At 44.9% G+C, this 23,819-nt stretch overlaps 3 protein-coding genes across 7 annotated transcripts in view; 1 reads left to right on the top strand and 2 right to left on the bottom strand.

Annotated features, from left to right (window-relative positions):
• The window catches only part of LIMK2 (LIM domain kinase 2), a 30,152-nt gene extending 27,017 nt beyond the window's left edge, over window positions 1–3,135 (bottom strand). Inside the window, exons 1-2 of the mRNA XM_062504211.1 lie at window positions 3,120–3,135; window positions 525–624 (exon numbers count right to left, since the gene is read on the bottom strand). Of these exons, the coding sequence (XP_062360195.1) occupies window positions 525–624; window positions 3,120–3,135 (116 nt within the window). The remainder of the gene's footprint in view (window positions 1–524; window positions 625–3,119) is intronic.
• RNF185 (ring finger protein 185) lies at window positions 602–17,506 on the bottom strand. 5 transcript variants are annotated; one of them, XR_009933742.1, is made up of 8 exons: window positions 17,456–17,506; window positions 11,975–12,208; window positions 10,405–10,423; window positions 9,658–9,770; window positions 9,078–9,132; window positions 7,025–7,142; window positions 4,645–5,919; window positions 602–624 (listed from the first exon to the last, which is right to left on the bottom strand). XR_009933742.1 is itself a non-coding variant. In XM_062504213.1 (7 exons), the coding sequence occupies exons 2-7, from the start codon at window positions 12,154–12,156 to the stop codon at window positions 5,822–5,824; spliced, it is 585 nt and encodes a 194-aa protein (XP_062360197.1). In that variant the 5' UTR covers window positions 12,157–12,208; window positions 17,456–17,506; the 3' UTR covers window positions 3,437–5,821. The 5 variants fall into 5 exon arrangements, 2 of the variants coding, with proteins under 2 accessions (XP_062360197.1, XP_062360198.1); XR_009933740.1 differs by lacking the exon at window positions 602–624 and adding an exon at window positions 3,437–4,252 and having other exon boundaries at window positions 4,555–5,919; XR_009933741.1 differs by lacking the exon at window positions 602–624 and adding an exon at window positions 3,437–3,687.
• A 216-nt stretch (window positions 17,507–17,722) lies between these two features.
• Window positions 17,723–22,367, top strand: C17H12orf43 (chromosome 17 C12orf43 homolog). The gene is made up of 6 exons (XM_062504253.1): window positions 17,723–19,067; window positions 19,418–19,465; window positions 19,718–19,817; window positions 20,448–20,521; window positions 20,817–20,907; window positions 21,298–22,367. Exons 1-6 carry the CDS (start codon window positions 18,797–18,799, stop codon window positions 21,647–21,649), a joined length of 936 nt encoding a protein of 311 aa, XP_062360237.1. The 5' UTR covers window positions 17,723–18,796; the 3' UTR covers window positions 21,650–22,367.
• The last annotated feature ends 1,452 nt before the right edge of the window (window positions 22,368–23,819 follow it).

Here is a 23,819-nt window from a genome sequence, read left to right as displayed (position 1 = left end):
ACTCCTATCACCAGGAAAAAGCATGGCAGACATCCCTTTTTGTCCTTGCCGACAGCAACATTATCTAACAGATTTCACAAGTTTGTCTTAAGAGTCTGAAAAGGAGAGAAAGGAAACAGTAAGATCTCTCTCTCTTCCCTCCTCTCTATCAGCACTCTGATAACACCCTTGCACCTACCACACATGGAAAAAGTAACAGGCTGTGCAAATTGCCTGGGCACTACTTTGGAATGCTGCAGAGGACAAACATGTAGCCCACGGCTTCTGCCACCACCAGTAAATCAGAGCTTTTATTTGCACTTTATCTGTATCCCGTTTGCGTCAGCACAGCCACACTCTGCCAGGCAGTGTCAGCTGCTGTTGGGACTGGATGTCGTCCCTGAGACACAGCCACAAACAAGAGCCTGGAACAGGTCAGACACAGAGATCACTGCAGGAATTCCCAGTTCACGCTGGTACTTCAGCACCAGGTCCCAACCAGTGGAATAACACAAGGAGGGTTGAAAGGCTGAAGCTTCACCTACCGGAAACAGGAAATGTGCCAAGCTTCATTGACAGTCTTGTGGAGGCGCTGGCCAGCAGCAATGCTGTCCCCACATCCCAGACATCTCCAGACTTCTTCACCTGCACGCGGCAACAAGGGGACAAACGGTTTACACCAGACAAAACAAAGATTGGTACATCCTACATAAAGAACAACCTTAAATAAAGTAACTGACAGGAAAGCCTTCCCACATGGAAAGCTGCAGGCAGTCTATAACCCCAGAGTGGGAGCTCCCAAATCTAACTCTAGTATCTTGAATATTTTTTTTTCCTCCAGATGCGACATCTGCTCCTTTACATTCTGCAGAAGAAAAAAAGATGACTTTTCACATAAAACAGTTCAGTTACAGCTCTGTCAGAGCAGATATTTTAGGAAGGTAACACTGGTCCAGTACAACAATTCCAACAGAGAACCATGCAAGGCCAGGAAGCCACACTACTGCTTCCCTCACACCACTGACTTAGCACATAACATTTGCTCTCATTTGCATAATTAACTGGATTTCCCAGAACTGAAAGAAAGGAAAGGCAAACTTCGTTCAGTAGAGAACTAGACTACCAGGAAGGAATTACACTCTTGAATGAATATTCCCATAGAGACTGTACAGCTAACACCAGACTACCGTCAGACTTAGGAATGGGGAGTGATGCTACTGGCCCATTGCCCTTTCAGAAAACACTTCTAATAGTTATAATAGAGCTATAATAGCTTTTGCTAGAACTGCCAGAAAGCCCCAGAGAGAGCTGGTTACTTAGATGCAAGCAAGCTAGGAAAACAGAATAAAAGCTTGTGCACAAAGAACATTTGGCACACAGATAAATACTATCCAAAATCCCTAGGGCAGTGCAGGCATATTAAAGAGTCAAGAATCTTAGTTCAGCACAGGATGGGACAAGAAATGTGTCACAGAGCTGAGCAGATCTCAAACCCATTTCTTCCTGATACAAACAGTTTGCTTGCAGCAAGGCTGCATTAAAAGAAAAAGGTGCACTTAGACAAGGAAAACCACAAACTACAGACTTCCCTTTTCCAAAGAATGGTACAATTTGGTAGCTGCTTTGGCAAGTTGATACTTAAGTTCCTTGAAGCTACACAAAACAGAAGCCATCAGCCTTCCATGCACCTTTACCCCACCGCATAGGTCAACGACAATGTTTAAAATTAACCAAGGTGAAGATCTTGCACTTTTTACATGAATAGCTGTTTCAGGGAAAAAAAAACTTGCTGCTCAGCTACAAGCACCACTATCACCAGCAGTACCCAGACAGGTCTCCATGCAGACCGTAAGGTTCAAATGGTTCCTTCAAATGTGACAAGTGGTGTTGGTTACTACTTCAGTTCCCAAATGTGCGTCAGCTCCACACCTGCCCTGTGCTCTCCTGCTGATCCAGAACACCAGGAACTCCACCTGAGCTCAGACCTGCACAGCAGAGTAAAGGATGGGAGAACCTTGGAAAAACCTGATCCTTCCTGTGTTGTCCTATAAAGCAAATGGCTTTTCAGCACACCAAATGGGCTTAGGAATAAAAGGCTGACGTAGGCTTATAAAAAAGCCTAATAAAAGGCTACGCGTGCCTCTGCCTCCATGCACAGGCAGCCAATGCTCTCCTCTCCAAGCAGGGCAAGCCCTGGAAGTCAGCTGAACTTCTGAAATTGCTGCAGGCCAAAAACACCTGCAAACCAAACATTCTGCAGCTCCATCCCCTCCCATCCAGTGTCACCAGCACAACACACACGTGTAAGAACGGTCTGTGGATCTTCTCAAAAGAAATTTAAAAATCCATGGCTGCACCACAGCTGACTAAAAGCAACAAATTACTCTCCGACCATCTTACAGGATCTGACCCATCAACTTCAGAGCTCCACGAAGCAGTCACTCTCATCTGTAGCACTACATCTGTTTAAGTGTACCCTGTAAGGCTGCTTAGCTCACGAACGGAAACAAACAGTCCTCAATCCAACAGAAATTGCTTCAGTATGCAGGAGAAACGACGGAAATGAACAAAACAGAGCAGGAAACAGTGCGAAGGAAACGCAAATGGACATAATCCATGTAACAGGTCTGTCGAGCTCCCCAGGACGGGAGGAATGTGTCAGAGACGCCGCAGCGGCCCCGGCAGGCGCCGGTCGAACCTCGGGGACACCGCGGGACCTCAAGCGGGACACCAGGGGCGGGGTGAGTGGCACCGGCAGGCCCCGCGGGCACCTGCGCTGCGGGACCCCGTGCCGCATCTCCCACGGCCCTGCCGCGGATCGCACCGCACCGGGGCTGCGGAGACCCGCCGGGAACCCCCGGGCAGAGCGTGCGGCCGCGAACCGGCTCCAGAACGGGCCGGCTCCAGAACGCTTCCCAGCCACGGGCTGACGTCCGGCCGGGGCGCGGGCTCAGGATGCAGCGACCGCGCTGAGCCCCGCAGGGGCCGCCCCACGACACCGCCGAGGCACCAGCGGCCCCATAACGGCGGCGCGGCCGACGGAGCCGCGGCCTCGCGTACGCGCGCCCGCCTCGCGGTGGCGGAGGGCGGCTCCTGCCGCAGAGGCGCAGCCGGCCCGGCCCGGCCCGACCCGAGCTCACCTGGCAGCGCCTCCATCCCGCGCCCGCCGCCCGCTCCGCCCGACGCCAGCGGGTGCCGCCGCACCTGGGCCCGCCTTCCCCCAGCGCCGCGCCCCGCCCCGCGCCAATCGGCATCGCCCTCTCCGCGCCCCGGCCAATCCCCGCGCTGCCCCGCCCCGCCAGCCCCGCCCTTTCCGCGCCGACGGCCAATGGCAGCGCCCCCCGCCCGCGGCCCCGCCCCGCACGTGCCGCGGCGGGCGCGGCCTCGGGCTGGTCCCGCCGCTCCCCCTCCCGGCCCCGAGGCAGCGCAAAGGAACGGCGGCGCACTCCGCTCAATGTAAAACCATTATTTAATTCTAAATCACTTTCACAACAGTGAAAATTAGTGAGGAGGAACGGTAACGCACTAACCGAGCCGTCCGGGCCGTGCGCGGTCGGGTTACGGGGCAGGGGTACATACAAAAGCACACCAGGGAAAGGGGGAACCAAGCATTAACACTTTCAGACTATTTCATCCTTGAATTGCCGGAAAACAAGAGCTCTCAGTCACGTTTCTGCGCCTTCTCTAAATCCATCACATCTCTCACACCTAGATGGAAACCCCCCCGACTGATTAAAATTCTGCTTTTTAAAAGTATTACTTAAATATATTCCAGTACCTCATGAATCTATTGCAGTCACTTCTCTATTCTCTTTATGGGATAAAGATTTCAAAGGGCTACCCTTCTCTCTGCACAACCTCTCAGCATCGAGTTTCTCCGTACAAAAGGAGAAGGAATCCACCTCTTACTGTCACATGAACCTCCCCTTCTCATCAGCAGGTGGTGCTGACTGCGCAGGAGAGGAACCCAAAGCTGAGAAATTGTAGGACAACCAAACAAAAACAGCTTTTCTCCTGGGAAGGGCCCCAGTAACCAAGTTATGCACTTGAGAAGAAACCTGTGCCGAAGTTCAGCTTCTCAGAAGTGTCACACAAGAAAAGCTGAAGCACCACCTCAACTATAAATAGTTGAGCAATATATTCTGTCAGATTATCATCAAATCAGGTACAAATCTGACGTGACAAAACACTGCAGAAGCTTTGCAACATTCTACTTGCCGGATGGAATATTGGAGGTAGGCAAGTTAAGCTTCAGTCATCCTCTGCCTTGACACTAAAAGGGAACAGTTAATTACATAAATAAACTTCTATAACAATTAATTAAAGGTGTCCTGCCCAGGAAAGTCTTCCATACACTAAAAAATCCCAAGCTATTGAAACAAAGTTTCCATTAATTGATTTGTCTATCAGTTTTCTGTCTACTGCCAGGGAAGTCACAACATTCATCTTGCAGGAAATCATTATGACTATGAGTGACCCAAATCAAAAAAATCTAAAAACAGTAAGAGAAAAAAAAATGGAATTGCCTAGTCAGAGAAGTATGAACTGTTCATCCTGCTAGGGAATCTCTCATACCTGTTTTGAAGGAATCTACACAAATACATCAGGAGTACTCTTTAAAGCTGAATACCCAACGGGATTCCAAAGCGGCTGCAGAGTGCTCACCTTCCAAAATATCCCCTCAGCACATTAATGGCTGTGGTCTCCTCCAGCACTTCAAATTAAAATCTTTGGTAGATACTGCAGAGACTCTTGCGCTGTAGCTGTTCTGCTGTGGCACGGGAAAAGGTCTGTGTGCACCTGCAGAGAGGTCTTCCAAATGTTCCCTACTGAGCATGTGCTGGCAAAGACAGGATCTCATGACTCCTCCTGGGGAATTTTACAGTAGGACAAGTTTTACCTCAAAACTCACGTAAACATGCCTTTTGTTCCTCTCCCCAAACAAGGTGATCTCAGATCTCTAATAGGATTTTATCTGGAGTACATGACCTTGTGTAGAAAGTCTCAAAGCCTTGGGAAAGATAAATGTTGCTACAGTGACGAGGTTGTGAGGGGATTATCCATGAGTGCAGTCACAGGTGCTGCACTGAGCCGGGGAAGACAACACTGTTTGTCAGTGAGGAACTGGGCTGGGTCCAGCAGCCCCACCTGGCTCCACAGCCAGAGACTCTTCCAGTGTCTGGCTCCAGCATGCTTAGGCTTTAAAAAATTGCAGCATAAATTTACATCCCTTCTTCTAACAGCCATCAGAACCATCAGGAAGGGTTTTCCATCATGCCGGGAAATAACAGACGGAAAAGAAACCAGTCTCCAGACCTGGTTCCATTTGCATCATGTGCTGTGCCCCAGAGTCTCAGCAGTGCTGCAGATGATTTCCTGGAGAAGGTCAGATGTTGATGGAGACATTAAATAACATCTGCAGCTCTGGCAGATCCATCGTGGTTGCAAAGCAGGAGATACTGGTCACACTGGAGAAGTTTCCTTACCTGCCCAGTCTACCTTGGGATAACTGTCTATCCCACCGACCTGGTGTCACTGATTGGCACAGGATTTCAAAGCAGCACTCCCTTTCAGAGTGCAGCTCAATGCTAGGCCCATGGCTTGTGGCAGGAACCTGTCGTACAAGATATCTGAGCTGAAATACACTTTTAAACCAATGTTTTAATTCCCAACTCTGGTGCAAAATGTGAGATTCCTCATTGTGCTGTGGTACCATCAATTCCTGAAGCCCATAGTTAGCTATGGAACCAGACACCAAGAGGTTTAAAATGGGATGGGGATGCAGTTTGTAACTGTTTCAGTGGCCTTGTGGGTCATGAATATATAGAACAATGGAAAAGACTTATGCAATCAACAGCCAGAACATTATCACCAGTGCCACAAACAGGAAGAGGCGGGAAAGGAACTGCTCATCCACATATTGAGGAGTCCCTGGAACAGCTGGAAAACAGGAAGTAAAAAAAAACAAACAACAGTTCAGCTCCTTCCTCTTCTCTGGGATTGTGTATATTCTGAATATAGTATATTCATATATTGAAAAATATGCAAAGAAACTGCTGGGTGGGAAAGTTGCTATTTCCTACCCTCAGCCTGGCTGGCTGCATGGGAAGATCAGAAGGAAGACAAATATCAGATCTCTGAAGCAGAACTCCTTAGTTCAGTCCCACCCCCAACAGATTTTCAGGGGACACTGAACTATGGTTATTAGGGAGGATAATTTGACCCAAGGACAGCACAGGTGTGACGTGAAGAATGAGTTTGTTCCTCGTAACTTCTGGGCCATATGACATGGTGGAAGATTTGCCAGGTATAACCTCTCTTAAAATCAAAAATCCTGGGCAGAAGGTATTCTTGTTCAAAACAGATTCAGTTTGTCTGAAGATGTGGAGGAGGTTCTCTAGGGATTACTTAATTGTTAGAGAGCAAGGTCACCCCTTAGAATAACCCAATTGCTTTTTGTTAATCAAAAACATGGAGTAATTTCACTGGAAAGTTATTTCTTGTAGAATACAGATGACTGTGTCAGAGATAAATTTCTGAAAAATTAACAATCTTTATGAGCATTCATTATTTTGTGGTGCAGAGCACCAGTTTAAATTTTTCCTTTCCATCTTTCAGGACATGGTCCTTTCCTGCTGTTTTTAAAATCTAGGTCTCCTTCATACACCCCCTAGTGACTCCTTTTTATTATTATTAGAAAGTCTAGTGCAATTTGTCTCATTTTTCAGGAGGAGTCTGCTGGTGTACCAGAGGAGACATCTGAATTAAAAGAGAGTAGTCTCCAGTGCCACTGTTTCTCTGCAGTGACTGGTCTCCCAGGAGGGCTTTCAGCTAATTATATGGAAGTGACAAACTTGCTTCTTTTATAAATCTGTGTACAAAACTTATCAGCCACAGACCAGGTTCTCTACTGAGTGTTTTCGCCCTCATTTTGTGTTTCTATTGACAACACTGATTACTGTTAGCGTATTTTGTCATTTAGCAGGTTATTTAAGAGTTTGTAAAATGTCTGTTTGTGACAGGACAGGAGAAGGATCCGTGGTACCTGGAGGAGGTCGCCCGTCGTTTATGTTGAAGGCTGTTGCAAATATACCAAAGGGAAACGCCCCAATTCCAAATGACATCTGGAAGCCACCATCACCAAACCCAAAGCCCTGGAATCCCTGCAGAGAAGAAAGAACAGAAGACAGAAAAGGTGCCAGTTATTTAGAGCCTCTTTCAGAGTATTTTGTGAAAGTGCAGACATTCCCTCTTACTGGCTTTCTGATTGCTGAAGGAGGGCCACACTGTCTGGCAGCCTTCAGTCTGACACACTTTTGCAGAAATCCCCTTAGCTCTCCTGGGTTTAAAATGCTTCAGACAGCAGCAAATTTGCCAAGCAACCCAAAGGTTTGAGAAAATGAAAACTAGCAACTGCAGTTCTTGCTTGAGGGCCACAAATTAAGACAGTGTTTCCCAATTGTAACCTTCCTCAACTTAAAGTAGTAGGTATCTGCCAATGTATCAAAGTCAACAGCAGGAATTCTATTTAGAATGTCTTAACAATGTATCATGTGTTAACAGCCTGCGCCATATAAAAAAGGTACTTAAAAAATAATCTAAATTGATTTTGTGATACAGGTGCATCATTTAAATACTCAGTGAAACAATAAATTGACAGTGGGATGCACAGAGCCTTTGAGGGAAAAGTACGAAAAAAATTTACCAGGGGACTCAAATTAAGGTGGCAAAATCACCTGGGGCAGGAATGCAAGACATAAGGAAAGGAGGAAAAAAGGACGTTACAATGCAATAACACTGACCCTGTGGGATCCAAACTAAAACACCACATGAAGTCAAAAGATAGGTGTTCTCAACTGAGATGAATCCTGCTCTGCAGAAGCAGTGTGCTGTTTGAGAACCAGCCGTGTGTGAATGCAGGACTCGTGTCACACCTAACAACTCTGGAGAGCCCACAGTTCTGTAATCCAGGGATCTGCCCTCTCACCTCAGGATTAAAACCGTGATACCGTTCTGGAAGACCCTCTGGTTTATCACCACCACCAACAGCAGGACAAAGATGACTTTACTCATATAATAAAAAACAAATATTTCTTGGTTACGCCTTGATTTTAAGAGTTGGTCTTTAGACCATACTCTTCTCAAGCACTTTGCCACTAACTCTGAGGGACAGCAAAGCTCTCTGTGGCAGGTACAGGATCTGAAGAGAACAGGGAAGCAGCACCTCTACTGCCTTGCCTTCATACCCCATGATTTACAGCAGCACCATCTGAAAGGTTCAAGTAAGGTACAGGAGCTGATTTAATAAGGCAGCAATGCCCTTGTGAAAGAAATCAGGTGAGCTCCCAATATATTCAATACAGAAATGCACCCTTAATCACACCCTGCAGAGTTGTTTGTTTGAAGCATGAGGGAGACAATCCTCTCCAAGGACCCCATGCTGAATTACGTGGAAATGGGCCATTGTTTCATCAGGTCATGCCCACTGCCATTGAGCTGAAGAACACTGTGGTCTGTCCTACCACCTACTCCCACCTCTGCTCCACCTGTGCCAGCTGCTGTTTACATTCACCCTATGTAATCTCAACAAAACCACAGAGCCCTCTTCAAATTAACATGTATCCAATAGATACCAACTTTCTCTTGCTTGTAATGCCATGGTACAGTAACATTCCATCAAAACGAGAGAAGCAGGTGTCAGTGTCAAAAATCTAAATTCATACATGGATTACATATTTCAACGACACGTATGTTTTGACAGAAACACACTTGAACAAAGAATTTTCAAAGCAAAGTGTTCCTTGTATTTAAACATGGAGAACAATGAAGCGTTAAAAGCTTTTCCAGCGATACCGCACTGGGCATTCATGAGGCATGATCCAAGTTGGGCTGTTCTTTGGGATGTTCAAGGGTACCACAGGAATGGAGCTCTCTGCCACACCACAGCAATCAACAACTTATGAACAACCAACTGGGGAAGAGCAGAATGTGTAAGCTGCAGGATCCTCATGCAGGATCTCACATTATGTCCTCCAAGATGAATAAATACCACTATCAATAAAAACAACTGAACCACTCAAGCTTGTTTGATCACTTACCCCTCTGTTCTCTGGTTCAGGTCTCTGTCCTTGGGGTCGTGGTGGAGTTTTCTCTCTGCAGGAAGTTGTGAAATTAGCTCAAGTGCAAGGACATTTTACAACATTATCTGCAGTAGCCTGGCTAACAATGCAGAACCATCATAAAACAGTCTCCTGGGGCCATCCAGCAAAGCTGGAGCAGTGTGAGAGAGCCAACCATGCAGGCTTGGACCTGCAGCAGCACATCACTGAATTAATACTGCACTTTTGAATAAGAAATACCCATTGCAAGGGCTAAAAACTGAGGATGTGAACAGTTAATTCAAGCTTAATTCATAAGCTTCTCTGGTCAGATAACAATCATTGCAACCTGCCACTAGTAACAGATTCAAATTAAAATGAATTGCCAGTTGAACAAGAAATGTGTGCAAACCCAGACCCTGAAAAAGCCAGAAATATTTGGCAGAAATATCAGATCTATGTCTTTTGACAAAGTATTTAAAACTCTGAATCCAACACTTCAACAGTTTAATCTTAAGACCCCAAATTAAAGTTTCATCTTTGATTTTCAAATGAAAATAGTTGCATTTAGGTTTCTTACCTGGGGTCCTGTTGCCCAGTGCTACCTCTCCCATACAGAGGAATAACTTTATCTCGACTGATTCCTGCTTTGCATACAGGACACACTTGTCTGTTTGGCCTGGTCTCTAGCCACTAAAAGAAAGGAAGTTATAAGAAAACTATTAAAATACCATGAAAACAACTATGCAAACTTCATTTGCAGCCAGGCAGAAATACTTCAGCAATTTCTCACAAAGGTCTGGAGCAAAACATTTTATTAAGTGCCAAGTGCTCCCCGAAGTGGAGTTGGCACTTTGGCTGTTGTTCTGGTGGGAACAACTTGCTGAAGTGTACATATTGTGTGGAGTAAAACAAGAAATAAAGAGTACAAGCAGTCCTGCACAGGCCAAGGGCTAGTGCAGATAGCCTTCCTGTCATCTACCTTTTCTAAATGGTACCACAGTGTAAAACACTATGTACACAAGGAGAAGTACACTCAGCACTTAAACCTGCAAACTAAACCCTGCCAGTTCCAACACTAATTGTACCAAGACTGCAATTACACAGGGTTTAAGAAAATCAAAAGTGGAGGCAAGTGGAACAGAATCTACTTTTCTTGTTGCTCAAAGTGCAGATTGCAAGGTGTTGCACATGAAGCTGCATGAGCAGGTTGTGATTGCCCTGGAGAGAAAAGCACATTTGAAAAGAGGGGATACTCCAGAGAATCAAGGGCTTTATTGAGTAACTGGAGCTGATGAAAGACAAAGTAAAAGGAAACCTGTCTTACCTGGTGTAAACAAGGCCAACTGTGAGCATTCCCAGGACAGTTTGTTCACAGAGCAGAAAAAGAGAGGAAAATGGAATTAGTTACTGAACTCACTATGACAAATGTGCAGTGTACAAGGATAGTGCAGCTTGGTGACAACAGAATCCTGGAATCCAGCTGGGCCAGTTCTGCAGCCTCCCATTAAAACCATTTTTGTAAGCACAGCCCAAGACTGATCTCCACTGTTTTTTTTTGCAGGTTACACAATCTAAATTCCCAATGTGGTTCTGTGCATCTCCCATTCCCACATCCTCATCCCTACCAAAGGCCCAGACAGAGGTGGCATTGATCTTAGGGTTTATAGTACAAATTTTCTCTTCTGATACCATGAAAAGATATCCCAGAGCCAAAATGCAAATGAGCAAGATGTCAGTGATGAGACTTTAGGATCTTAGAAGACTGAGCTGAAACATCAGCCATATTTACAGAATCATGGAATAACTCAGGCTGGATGGTACCTCAGGTAGCCTCTAGTCCAAATTGATGCTCAGAGCAGGGTCAGCTACTGAGATCAAACTCAGTTGCTCAAGGCAGAGAAATTCCCATTATACAGATTAAATTGCCATGGAAAATTAAAAAAATGTCAAAGACAAGCAAGCTACAAGATAAAACTCCTAAACAGCCATATCTGCTTTCAAAATGGTCTCAATAACACCATTCAGACAAGACACCTGGTGTTTTCAAGGTTCCATTCATCCAAATCCTTTTGTGCAATAATTTAATCTTATTTCATCTTAACATGCTCTAAGCCAGTGATGTTCCATCTCCCCAAATAAAAACCTGGATTTTCAGATGTTATGTATATTTACACAGGAGAAAAGCACTTTCAGGCCTCTTTTTATTAAAGATTTAGCCTACTGTGTGAAATAAACTCCAACCCCCCATATTTGGCCACATCAATCCTTAACTTCTTAAAATTCAAGAAGGGGTAAAAATTCAAACCAGGTAACCCACATCAGAAATCCTGCACATGTATTACATCTGTGCTGTACATTATTTCCAAGTCAAATTAAAGAATTGAAAAGTTCCTAACACAAGTTTGATATCATGGGAAAAGAGAAATAGCCCATATGTAAAAGTTTATTGCCTATTCTTTTCCTTTTTTATGGTTGTAAGGGAAAAAAGAGCAAGCTTGTAGGAGAAACTACAATTTGGCCTCCAGAACGTAGATTCATATCCAGATTTAGGTATGCAGAGGTTAGAAAGGAATTAAGGTCTAGAGAACATATCTGTGCTATGCCAGACAGCATAAGTAAAATAACACACACATAAGCAAACAGTATCAATGAGCACTGAACTGTCTGTGTAGGGCTGCTTGTTTGTTTGCTTTTACACAATAATCCAGAAGTACAGGGAGTTTAAGACATGGGAAGCCCATTCCCTGTAACATAAGCAAAGAAAAACAGCTAAGGAGCAAACACAAGCTTCTCCTAAACCAAACCCACAGTCCCTCTAGAACTACAAACATCACAGGTTTTTATGGGATCAGATAGATGGTGTTCTGGCTGGTGTGTGGGGCTGCAGCACTTACCAGAAGAGGTGCCCACACAAGCTGATAACTGCATCCTTGGCAGTGTCTAAACAGATGTTGCATTCAAAAGTGTTGTCCTGATTAGTGTTGTCCCCAGGACCATTACTGCTACTGCTGCCACTGGTCCCTCCAGTACTGGAGCTCTTTGTCGATGCAGAAGCCGTGGGTCCTTTGCTTGCCATCCTCAAGAACTACCCAGACAAGTTCAAGAAGATTTTCCTCTTGGAATCCTAGCTGTGAGAAAGGGTAAAAACCAAACAATCCTAAACAACTTATTGGCATTATAAACATTGCATTCTGGCCCCATTCCAAACTGGTAGTGGTTTATCTAAGAAGCTCTTGAATCCTGTTGTTGATGGTTTTAGTTTAACACAGTCAAGAGGGATCTTTTTTTAGAAACTAAGCTACTTTACAGTCCCATAGTATGTCCTGGCTGGTGTGTGACCTGTATTTTACTGTTACTGACAAGCATCCACAGCCAAAACAACCCCCCTGTATTTTCTCATAAATGCCATTTGCTGCAAGGAGAATGAGTTCACCTTGTCATAGATGCTCTTCCAAAATTCAACACAACTTATAACTGAGAGTGCAGTCTGAACCAGAATTTAATGGTGAAGTAATTCACAGTTTGAACAGACTGACAGTGCAGAGTTTCACGTTCAATGTTCATTAGTTTGGAATAGTAATGACAGTAACAGCAAGCAGAGGTGGCTTAGAACTTGAATTGTCTCCTGAGCAGTATATTGCTGCTATCACAGCAGTGTTGGTATGAGTATCAAACATTCTGAGTACTTTCAACTATCAAACATTTCTAATCTAGCAGTAAGGTAGTAATGCAGAAGTATTAAAAATTTTACCTTAATGTGCTAGAATTTTACTTCCATGCTTTTACCTCTCATTAACATAATCATGTTGACCAAAGAACAGCATTTATTTTATTTCAGTAGCAACAACCTCTACAGTGTAATTCTTTCATATGTAAATTCCACAGTTCCTAAAACTTTGAGACTCAGCACAAGGCATTTACATGTCTAGAAACACTTTTACCAGTACAAGATTTTTAATCCAAGAACTAAGAGATTTTCAGTAGCTACATAAATTAATTCACTAAAACAAAAATGGTTTAAAATATTTCACTGTTTTTCATGAAACTCTAACATCATGTTGATGCTGCAGGAACAGGAATAATTCGATAAGGCTGTGAGAAACAAACAGCTGATTATCTGAACTTTTTGCAAGTGTGTAAACAGTGAAGTATTTTCAAAGGGAAACCTGAATTTTTCAGAAGGTAATTTCTTTGCAAACTTACCCCCCAAGCACTAAAGGCTTTCCTTAGAGTGGCCTCTTTGTAGCAGAGCTGCAGCACGGGTGCAGGGCAGCAAACTAAAACCTCAGGATCTCCAACTTTTATTTTCTTACAATACAACCCCACTTCAGAGTCAGGAAAGCATCACACCCAAGCCTTGTGAAGTACTGCAGCAAAGACTCAGTTACAGCAGGTGAAATCTATTCCTGCAGAGCTTTTTCACTCCGTTACATCATTTTATGCACAGTGTCCCAGAAGGGCAGATTTGTATTCACAGATGCTGCACTTCACCATACGCTGCTTTCAGCAGTGCTGACTCTTAGCATTTCACACCACGACTCCATTTACACTCAGTTCATTGTACAGAACTGAAATCCGTGTTCGATCAAGGCAGATGGAAGTGCTGCCAACCCACAAACTGTAAAAGACACTTGGATTTTTCACACATCCTTACAACCAGAATCTTCAGCTTGTCTTGCTCAGTAGTTTAAGAGAAAACTTATCAACTTGGACCTAGATATATTAATATAACAATTGAGAAAACCTCCTTAAAACTAAGGAGGTTTAGTAGCTGTAAAAAATACTGCATCCCTTTCTGGAATGGTCACAAGAAACATCTTGAGATATAACACAAGGAAAGGATGTGTACAAGAGGCCAATATATAAATTCTGAGTCCCTAACAAAAAAACAACCACCTATTTTTGGAAAAAAGTTCATTTTGCCAAATTAAATTCCAAATATACACAAATATGTGTATATTAACACAATGAATCTGAAGACTTGTCAAAAAGATAAAATCTGTATCACCGCAAAAACTTACCGAAAAAACCCTCATTTTTTTGTAACTACAAAAAATAAATGAAATATTATGAAGAAGGATGACAAAGAAATCCAGAGAAATATCAGTAATGAAAAGGAATAAAGATGGCTGAGACAGAAGAATGATTAAGATGACATAATGCAACAGGCACTGCATCTCCTTTCCTAGAGGAGGGTCATTCCTTAATCTCTACTGGGGATTGTCTCCTAAGTACTTGTTCATTGGCTGATGGGGCCCATTGACCTGTTAGGATATAACCAATTTAAAATATCAAAACCACAGCAAAATGCAACAGTAAAAATAATAAAAGCCTTCTCAAACATTTGCTCTTGTCCCCAGAATATCCCAGTTTAACATAACTGGGTCTCTAACAAGTGCTGCTGGGCCCTATACATCTGCACATATACAAAGAAGCAAATGTGAAACAGCTTCCACTGGCTAAATTTACATTTGATAATCATATATTATGTAGCCTGTGAGTGTACTCCGAATCTTAAAGTAGGAATTCAACTGCATATGGAACTTGTTCTGAGTGCAGAATGAGCTCAAAATTGAACAGTCATTCAAACTACTTAAACTCTGAGACAAAACTCTCTAGGGAAAAAAAAAAAGCAACAAAAGAAACCCATAAGCAAACCACAAACTAAAAAAAATCAACAACTAACACAACAAGCCAAACCAACCCCATTTCCATCTTGCTTATAGTTTGGGAGGAAGACACACTGGGATAGAACATGACTTCTGGGGTTAAGTAAACACAACTAAGGGATGCCAGTCAAGGTTTGCTACATCCTTGTCCTTCAGATCAGGCCTCCATATCAACCCTAGAATCATGATGAACGGCAAATAAAAAAAGGGAAAGGATATAAAAATCAGCTGATACCTAACCGCAGGTATTCAGGGATCTTGTCCTTTTCTTACTTCTTTGCTCTCTACGTATTTATAAGAAAACAGTATCTTTGTTTCATAAAAGCCACCTAGATTAGCTGTTTATTTCCATTAAACCACGATCCCTATGTTACATCCCGACACGTTGTTCTGAAAATGAATAACCTTTACTACACCCAAGAATCAAGAGTGGCAGCAGATGAGCGGTTAAGAAACAAGGAACTGACTTGCAAGTAGGCTTCCTAAATAAATACAGAAGTCTGGTGGAGCGTGAAGACATGGAAGTGGAGGTACAGGAGAGGGTGAAACTCCAAAAGGCCAACTGGGACCTGAACGTGTCATGACAGGCGAGAGCAGAGGAGGTGCAGGGCAGGAGTAAGTGCAGGGGACCGGGAATGGCCTTGTGCTGGGTGTGAGGACTGAACACAGATCTCACTAACAGCCAGTAAGAAAGAAATTTTCCTCTAATATTTTAAAAACTTAATCTGGAAATCTCCTGGGAGCAACTGCACACCAGGAAAGCATGAGCTGAGTGTCTACTGTCAATGAGCACACTTCTGAATTCAGCAAATGACAATGACTGCATTTACCAAAGTACACTTGCCCAACCCTCAAAACACGGGAAAAACACTTCAAGACAGGCTAGAGGAGTTTTCACCATAAGTTAAAGTACACAAAAAAATCTACTGGAAACAGCACGTGAACATTAATTCAACCTGGGAAAGGCAGAGAGGGAATATAAATTAGAAGCTACTTTCGTCTACACAAAACAGTCCTGGAATACATGTTCATTTCACAGCATGACATTAGGATGTCTCAAACATTTAATTTTTGTCATGAACAATGAGAAAAGCTTCTGGTGAGAATACAGAGGTCTGGCTAGTTTATTAACAAAATCCAAAGTTTGTTCATCTTTACCAGAACAACGAAATAAAAAGAGCAGCACTGTTGGATGTCAATTTCACTGGAAAGACCCTTTTCCTTATTTCTTTCCTCATTAATCATATTTTAGCTAAGATTACTGAAATTGAAATAATCCAAATCTAGTTGGTTTATGAAACAGGTTCTGATTTAGTTCCTGAACCTTTTGCAGTTTAAATCAAAAAGAAGACTTGTCAGTGTATTTTTCTTATCATTAAGGTGTAATTTTCTGACACTTAAAATTTTTTATAAAAGGAATATTAACATTAGAAAATCTATTTAAACCTAAAATTACACTAAGAGTTTATATAAATATGCCCACTCATTAAGTTTAACACTCTGATACTTTACATATTACAATTGCATGGGCTTGAAGTACAACCAGGTAGCCTTAGCTGAAAACTGCTGACAGTGCCTACAAGAAAGTGCACTGACTTCTTGACAGTCACTTTAGATATTCTTAACAAACACAACTGTCCTTCTGTTAATAATTAAATACATATTTATCTCTCACTACCTTTTTACTTTTTTGTGTCCCCCAAATATGTTACATTTTAACTCCTTGGAAACATTTCTCTTTCCTCTTCATCTTTCGCTTCCTGCTTTTTAATATCACCATAAAGTGGTCCCAAAACATTAATTCACATGATCACTTGCTCTTGCAAAACCAGCCATTTGCCTTCCAGCCTGACGTGCCCTTGCCTGGCCTCGTTTCATTAACTGGGATTCTGCAATCCACATCTGTGTTACAGTCAGTGCTGCCAGGGTAAGGGCTCAGCTGAAGGGCAGTTTTGGGAACTCTGAGGAGTCTGTGTACCTTGGAAATGCCAACAGTAAAAACCCTTAGGTGATTAAAGTAATTGCATTTTTATCCATTCCATGAAAGTTTAATACAGACTCCAAGAAAAACCTTTCGACAAAGATTTTATCCTCTTACCTCACAAAGTCCGAAGGGGAAAAAAAAAAAAAAAAAAAAAAAAAAGAAATATAACCAGTTGGGTAATGCTGCCCCAGCGATTTCCTGGTCTGCAGTGCCGTGACAGACAGACGTGCCTGGCTAACCCACATTAGCAGCAAAACGTAAAAATACCAAATACAACAGTTATTACATACAACAGACGTGATTTAAGAAACTACAAGCCAGCCTTAATATACGAGCAATTTTCAAAATGTAAGTAATGTCGTGTCCAAGCAGCGACATACCGTGCCAGTCCTACCTATCGCGACAGAGGCACCGCTCCCGGCAGCGGGGCCGGCCCCGCACAGCCCAGCACCGAGCACCTGCAGCCCCGCTCCCAGAGGCGCCAGGCCGGGCCGGGCCGGGCCGGGCCGGGCCGGGCCGGGGATCCCGCGGCGTTCCCGACCCGCTCGTTCGGAGCAGGCGCAGGCGGCTCCGGCCTCCCAGCGCCCGGCCCGGCCCTGCTCGGCTCGGCCTCGGAGCCACAGCCCGGCCCCGGCTTCACCCACCACCAACACCAACACCAACACCAACATCAACACCAACGCAATAACCCACCCTGCCCTGCCCTGCCCTGCCCCGCTCACCGGCAGGCCCGGGCTCCCCACAGCGCCCGTACCGAGCCGCCGCTCCGCCGGGCCCCGTCACCTGACCGCCCGGAAGCGGGGCCGGCGGAAAGGCCCGGCCCCGGCCCCCGCCCCACCGACCGCGGCGGCTCCGCCACCCCGAGGGGCGCGGGCAGCGACACCCGCCCGCCGTGGCCCCTCCTCAGCCCCGGCCCCTCCTCAGCCCCGGCCCCACGCACACCCAGCGGGCGCTCCTTACCTCGGGCTGCTCCGCCCGCGCTCGGCCCCCGGTTCCGCGGCTGCGGGCGGCTCTGCCCGGGCTGGTGCGGGGCCGCGTCCAAACGGCGGCCTCCGGACACTGCAAGAAGTTCGTACGGAATGCTCGGGCCAGGCAGGAAGGGAGGAAAGAAAAGGAAGGAAGGACAGAAAGGGAAGGAAGGAAGTTGGAGGGGAAACAAATTGTTGATTTACGAGTGTAGACTGCTAAGAATTTGAGGTGAGAAACGTCTCCAGGATGGAAACAGAGAGCATGTTAAAGGTATTTATACAGTTGTGAGAAACCAAAGAAACTGAGGGACCAAAGCGAGGAAGAGGAGGTGACCTGCCCGACAAGGCACTTCTGGAGGATTTGTCCAGCTCTGAGGGCACCCCACCAGTCCTGAGGACTCCAAGGTACAAAACAGCCCAAAACTGCTTGTTCTGTTACACAGTGGAGAACGGGTGAATCCTAAACCGAGGTCTTCCACTAAAGAAGGTGAGTTCTATGAGGGAATAGTGAAGAAATGAAGGGAACCTAGTGCCAAGGTGAATTCTGTGAGGGAATAGTGAAGAAATGAAGGGAACCTAGTGCCAAGGGAAGGAGCCCAAGGATATTGTCAGCAGCCGGTCTGCTGCCAGGTGACATGAGCCTGCACAGCTCCAGTGTGAAGGTTGGAAGGTGCAAGCCAGGAAGTGTCCAGCAGGATAAAAACAAATTTTGCGGAGTCTTCTGCTGTTTTCAGCAGCACATAGGCTTGGCAAAACCCACGGCAAAATGGTTATCCAGAAGTCCACCTGGAGTCGCCAAACACGTTGTTGTATTACACCCGAAAAGTTCAAGGTGGGATGAAGATGTAGTATGTAACGTGATAGTGTTGATGGCACGTGGAACACCCAGAGCAGTCCTACCTGCACGAGCAGTGAAAATCTCCAACAAAGCAACTTTCTCGTTTTCAACCAGTCAGAAAAGCAGCAGGGTTGGGCACAGCTTCTGCATTCAAGCAAAAATTTGTCACGTTAGTGTAGTAACCGATTAGGAAGTTACCAGGGCCCCAAAGACATGAACCGAACTATCCAGAAGCTGATTAAAACGAAGATGAGTTTATGAAATGCTGGTATTGGGGACCTTGCCGGACTACAGCTCCCGGCGTGCCAAGCGGCCGGACTACAGCTCCCGGCGTGCCAAGCGGCCGTACCACAACGCCCAGCGTGTCCCGCGCTTGTAAGATGGCGGCGCCCAGGGGCGGCTGGGGCCCGGACAGCGACACCAGCTCGGACTCGGACAGCGGCGGTGAAGCGGCCGCACGGTTCCGGGAAGCTGCCTGGGACTGCACCGCGCAGGCGGCGGCGGCGGCGCGGGCGAAGCTGCGCGGCGGTGAGGGGCGGTGGACAGGCTGGGCTCTGCTCTCCTGCTGCAGCGTGCCCTCCCCTCTCTTCCCCGGCCCCTCCGCAGCTCCTCCGGACCCGCAGGGATTCCTCTCTGCCGCGGGGCCGGTGTGAGAGCTGAAGGGGGTTCTGCCCGGCCCTCCTGAGGCCATGTCCGGCCTCCAGCCAGCAGTCCTGGCCTGAGGGAAGTTTCCCTTTCCCCTCATATCTGTTCTCCCCCGCAGGTGGCCCAGGGCTGTCTTTCAGGCGTTATTCTTTATGCTCTAACATGTGCCTGACGGGGATTAAAGAGGTCCTGGCTGCAGGTCTCTAAATGTGCCTTTGCTACTTTCTTTTCAGGGGGATTTAGAAAGGATCGATTGCAGCCTAAAGATCAGCCAAGCCTGAGGTATTTTTGCTTCTGGTTTCAGACTTAATGTTTCCCTGAAGAAAAAGTTAATGTGTAATATTTATACTGCTTCTACTTTGTACTTTGTGGCACTTAACACTGAAAGGGCCGGTTCTCTGTGGGGAATTAGTCCAATCATAATCTGAAATGATGCTTAAATCTGAACAGACTAATATGTTTTTAAGGGTTTGGGTGAGAGGGCCAGATGTTATTTGCCTCGAAAGAGATAATCCTTCTTCTTATTTCAAACGGGCGTGAGGCAATCGGCCGCGAGGAGGGTGACAATGAGCTCCAGACGACTCCAGAGTTCAGAGCACACATTGCAAAGAAACTGGGGACCATGCTAGACAGGTACTGATATGCAAGGCTAGAACCGTTTGTTCTGTGGGTCGGTTATACTGATGTGTTTGTGTGCTAAACCCAGGAAATTAAAAGTCTTGTCTCCTTTGTCCCTATATTAAGTACAAGCCTCTAATATTCTGTGTCCTAACCTTGCAGATATTCTGTGCCCATCTGGTCAAAACTCTGTGCAGCACTGCTTGTCTCCATTTGCCTCTGTGGTGAACATCTTGTGGGGAGAAAAGAGAATTTGGGTGCCTTAGCACTTCCATCATGTAAAGGCTAGCAGGAGAATCTTTGATTTGTTCATATAACCTAAACCAGTACCTGATTCAGGGTTGTGCTGGCGGAGTGCCTGGTAGTGGGCTGCCACTCTTATGTATTGTGCAAGCATGGCCTTGGAGAACTGGAATTCCTGCTGTTCAGAGCTGGCTTTAGAAACACTGTTTTTGAATTGTTCTTGTGGTTTGCATTGCTGAGGAGAGAAGGCTTGGTCTGCTCTGGAAACAGGGAGCTGAGGCAGCCTCACTAACAAAAAAGGCTCTATGCAGCATCTTGCTCTAGTCTTGTTTCCCAGAAATACCCAACTTTAGAGCATTTTACACAAACCTGTCTAAGATCTGACTGGGGTTTTCTGTTTAGTTTCATCACTGTCTTGAAGGACTCATCAGGACCATCACAGACTTCAGTGGCACAGTCTGACTCTGAAGATGATGGTGAGTTCCAGTCTCAGCCATTGTAGCTGTTTTGTGACTGTTAACTGCTGACAGGTGGGATGGATCCTGTCCATCACCAGCTGTACATCCAACTGACTAATAAACATTTGCACTAAAAGAATTTCTGTTGGTGTCTGTGAGGGCTGTTACTTTGCAGCTCTGACCTGTGTGCCCCACGTCCTCCCACATTGTCCCAAACAATTGCTGTCAAGCACTGTGGAAATACAGTAACAGCAGTTGATTGCTTCCACCTCTGTTTTATGTTCTGCCTAAACCCCCCCTTTTCATACTTCAGGTTTTCGCCTTTTCTCTTCCTCTGTCCCTGGAGACTGTGGGAAACCAGAGCCTTGCTCTGCAGCAAGGAGGAGGAGGCCAGTTAGCTCCAGGTGAGGTGCTTGCAGCTGCTTTGCTCCTCAGGTGCTGTTGCGTCCCATATTTCAGAGGCAGCTGGGACTCCCACAAGGCAATAGGAAGCTGAAGAGCTTGAGAAATGTGTATTTATGACTCTTATATTTGACTAGACTAGAATTTTTTGTTTCTTTTTTAGTGCCAGGGAACTAGAAAAGTTTGTGGGAGATTTTCTTTCCCCTTCTAGTGCGTGTGAATAACACGTTTGCCTTCAGACTGGCTAAATGCAAACTGTAGGTAAGGGAGTCCCAGATCCACTGGGTGTTTATTGTGTGTTCTCATCTCAGATTACTCTGCTGTCCAAATTTTGAATTTGGAGTCAAGGCAAAAGTGCAACACAACTTCCTTTCCTCTTGTTACCTTTTCAGTGACACAGACAGTGAGCAAGAGTGGCAAAGGTGCCAGGAGGCTGCCGTGTCAGCTGCGGATATTCTGAAGCAAAGTGCTTTTCCTGCATTGTCCCAAGGTTCCAGCCAGGATCAGAGTCAGGGTTATGTAGAGCCCAACCAGAAAAAAAAGAAGAAAAAGAAAATTAGGAGAGAGAACAATATTCAAGAGAAAATTAGAGACCCAGCAGAATGTGACGAGATCTGCAAAGATTTGCCTTGGTTGGTGTCTGCAAATGGCCAGCAGGAGAGACATGACAGCAATCACCGGGAGAACTCTGTGCTGCCAGGAGCTGTGAAGAAGAAAAAGAAGAAGAAGAAGAAAAAAGAATGATGATTTTGCTCTGCAAACAGCAGGTGGTTGTGTTGGGTGAAGGAAACTGAAAGAAAACCTAACAAGAGTTGCTGCAGATGAGGGAAAATTAATTGGCAAAGCTTCTGTTCTAAAAGCTCAGTGGCCTGAGAGACTCATTTATTGACTTCCTGTGCTACTGGCATCCCTGAGGAAGGGAACATTGTTCTCCTCACACAGCAGTTGTCTGTGCTGCTGCTTATGCAGGCCCAATCTAAAAGGATTAAATACTGTGCCAGACTTGCATGGCAGAGGGATGTGATCATAGCTGCATTCCTTTTGGTCTCTTCCTTCACATCATGAAACTCTTCTGGAAAAAATATATGATGAATTGAATTTGGTTTACATGGCAACAGGTGATCAACTGCTTTTTCTCTTTGCCTCCTTGTAGACTACTAAGAATAGCTCCAGCCTGTGGGAGACTCATTTATCAAAAGCATCCTGTCAGAAATCAGGGCCCCTTATTTTTTCCCTGCAATCATCATAACAATCTCTTGTTGAAACCTGCTGTGTTCCTAATCCCTCTGCAATCTGCACCTCTCCAGGGCTCCTGCACATAAACAGTGTGTGGTGAGCTGATTGCAGGGTTGGTGTAAATGCATCCTACTGTTCCAGTTGTTTCCACTGAAAATTTTCTTCATGTATAGGGTTGTTTTTTTTAATGGCATCTGTTGTTATTAAATTTTACTACACTCTTGGACCTACTTAGTTGGATAGGTTTTGTACAACAGTAGCTTTCTTGCTGTATCCAGATTCTCCCCATCAGTGATAGAGGTGGCTCAGGATGTCTCTTTAGTTGCTGTGTGATCAGTGCTATGAAATTGCTACAGGAAGGACTTAAGCCTAATTTAAAACCACCTTCCAGTCCTTGTTTGGGCTGGTTAATGACTTTTGTATCTCTGAAATGCTGTGAGGTTTGGTAGTTTTCAGTATGACTCTGTTTATTCTTCACTTCCAGTCTTTCAGGAAATTAACTGTTGTTGATAAATACTCTCCTTCGGTTTTTAAGATTCCCAGGTTTCAGTAAATCCAATTTATTGGCCCAATTCAGAAAATCAGAAAGCCAGATTAGAGAAACCAAAAGAGTGAAGTGTAGCTCTTTGTGCATGGGAAATCGTTGTAAGATTCTTGCTGGGTTTTAGTCAAGAGAACACAGCTGGCATCCAAAAATAGAAAAGCTAAGTAGAAACCTGGCTTGTAATCTTACAGAATGTACCAGCAGAAGTTACTTGTCTTAGGTACACTTAAAACTTCAGTGTACTGAATTTTAAACCTGGGCTTTCAAATGCATGGTCAGCTAAACATTTCCTTTTGCTTTGTTTTGGGTTTATTTTTATGCTAGCTGGAAATTAGATATATTTGCAACTGATGTACATGGAAAATTAGGAACAATTCTAGGATAAATTCTAGGTCCTCAGATAATCTAGTTACTGAAATTGTTGATGGTATCTAGAGGAAGCTCTTATCAATTAAACTTTTCACAGACATCTGCAGTTCTGACATTCCCAGATATGAGAGCTGAAGAATTCACTGTTGGGCTTTTTCAGTTCTCCCTTCCAGTCTCAAGGTTTTTCATCCATTTCACAGTTGAAAGAGTAGCTCAGTTTCAGTCAGATAAAAACCTGTTAGCTGGGGCTGTTTTCACATCTGGCTAATGACATATCAGTGATGTGGATGTTGAGAGTAAATAGAAATAATTAAAGATCCCTAAGTAGATCATTGGGACTAAAACCCTTCACTTAGTGCAAGCAAGACTCTTAGACCCCAGTGTAGTTATTTGCATACTAAGAACTACACATCAAGCCTGCATGGAAGCTGAGAATGAGCCATGTTCTGTAAAATGAATCCATACTGAGTGTTTATAGAGAAAACTGAAGGAACCTCGACTCTCTGTGGAGCATGGGAACCTCCCAGGTGCTGGGCAGTGTCAGGGACCAGTGGGGAATGCCATCCTGCAAATCATTCAGCAAGTCAGACAAGATGAGAATCCACAGGGTTAGTGCAGAGAAATGGAATCTTCTGCAGCTGTTAAACTTTAATTTCTGCATTTAAAACAAAGCAGAGCTATATCAAAAACAACCAAGCCATTTCCACTAGGATAGCATGATTTTAGAGCAGGTCGTTTTTAACTGACTATGTTTGGTATTTTGGT

The sequence above is a fragment of the Cinclus cinclus genome, chromosome 17 (assembly GCF_963662255.1).
Source record: "Cinclus cinclus chromosome 17, bCinCin1.1, whole genome shotgun sequence".
NCBI classification, from domain to species: Eukaryota; Metazoa; Chordata; class Aves; order Passeriformes; family Cinclidae; genus Cinclus; species Cinclus cinclus.
Note: the sequence above shows the minus strand (reverse complement) of the source record. Positions and strands in the feature narration are given on the sequence as shown.

Excerpts from the sequence above, each read along its gene's own strand:
- RNF185 (XM_062504213.1), bottom strand. The coding sequence starts at position 12,156 with ATGGCAAGCAAAGGACCCACGGCTTCTGCATCGACAAAGAGCTCCAGT. Across the intron at positions 9,133-9,657 it reads ACTGGGCAACAGGACCCCAG|AGAGAAAACTCCACCACGAC; the intron begins GTAAGAAACCTA and ends AACTTCCTGCAG. Across the intron at positions 7,143-9,077 it reads CTGAACCAGAGAACAGAGGG|GGATTCCAGGGCTTTGGGTT; the intron begins GTAAGTGATCAA and ends TCTTCTCTGCAG.
- C17H12orf43 (XM_062504253.1), top strand. The coding sequence starts at position 18,797 with ATGAAATGCTGGTATTGGGGACCTTGCCGGACTACAGCTCCCGGCGTG. Across the intron at positions 19,818-20,447 it reads CTGGGGACCATGCTAGACAG|TTTCATCACTGTCTTGAAGG; the intron begins GTACTGATATGC and ends TTTTCTGTTTAG. Across the intron at positions 20,522-20,816 it reads GTCTGACTCTGAAGATGATG|GTTTTCGCCTTTTCTCTTCC; the intron begins GTGAGTTCCAGT and ends TTCATACTTCAG.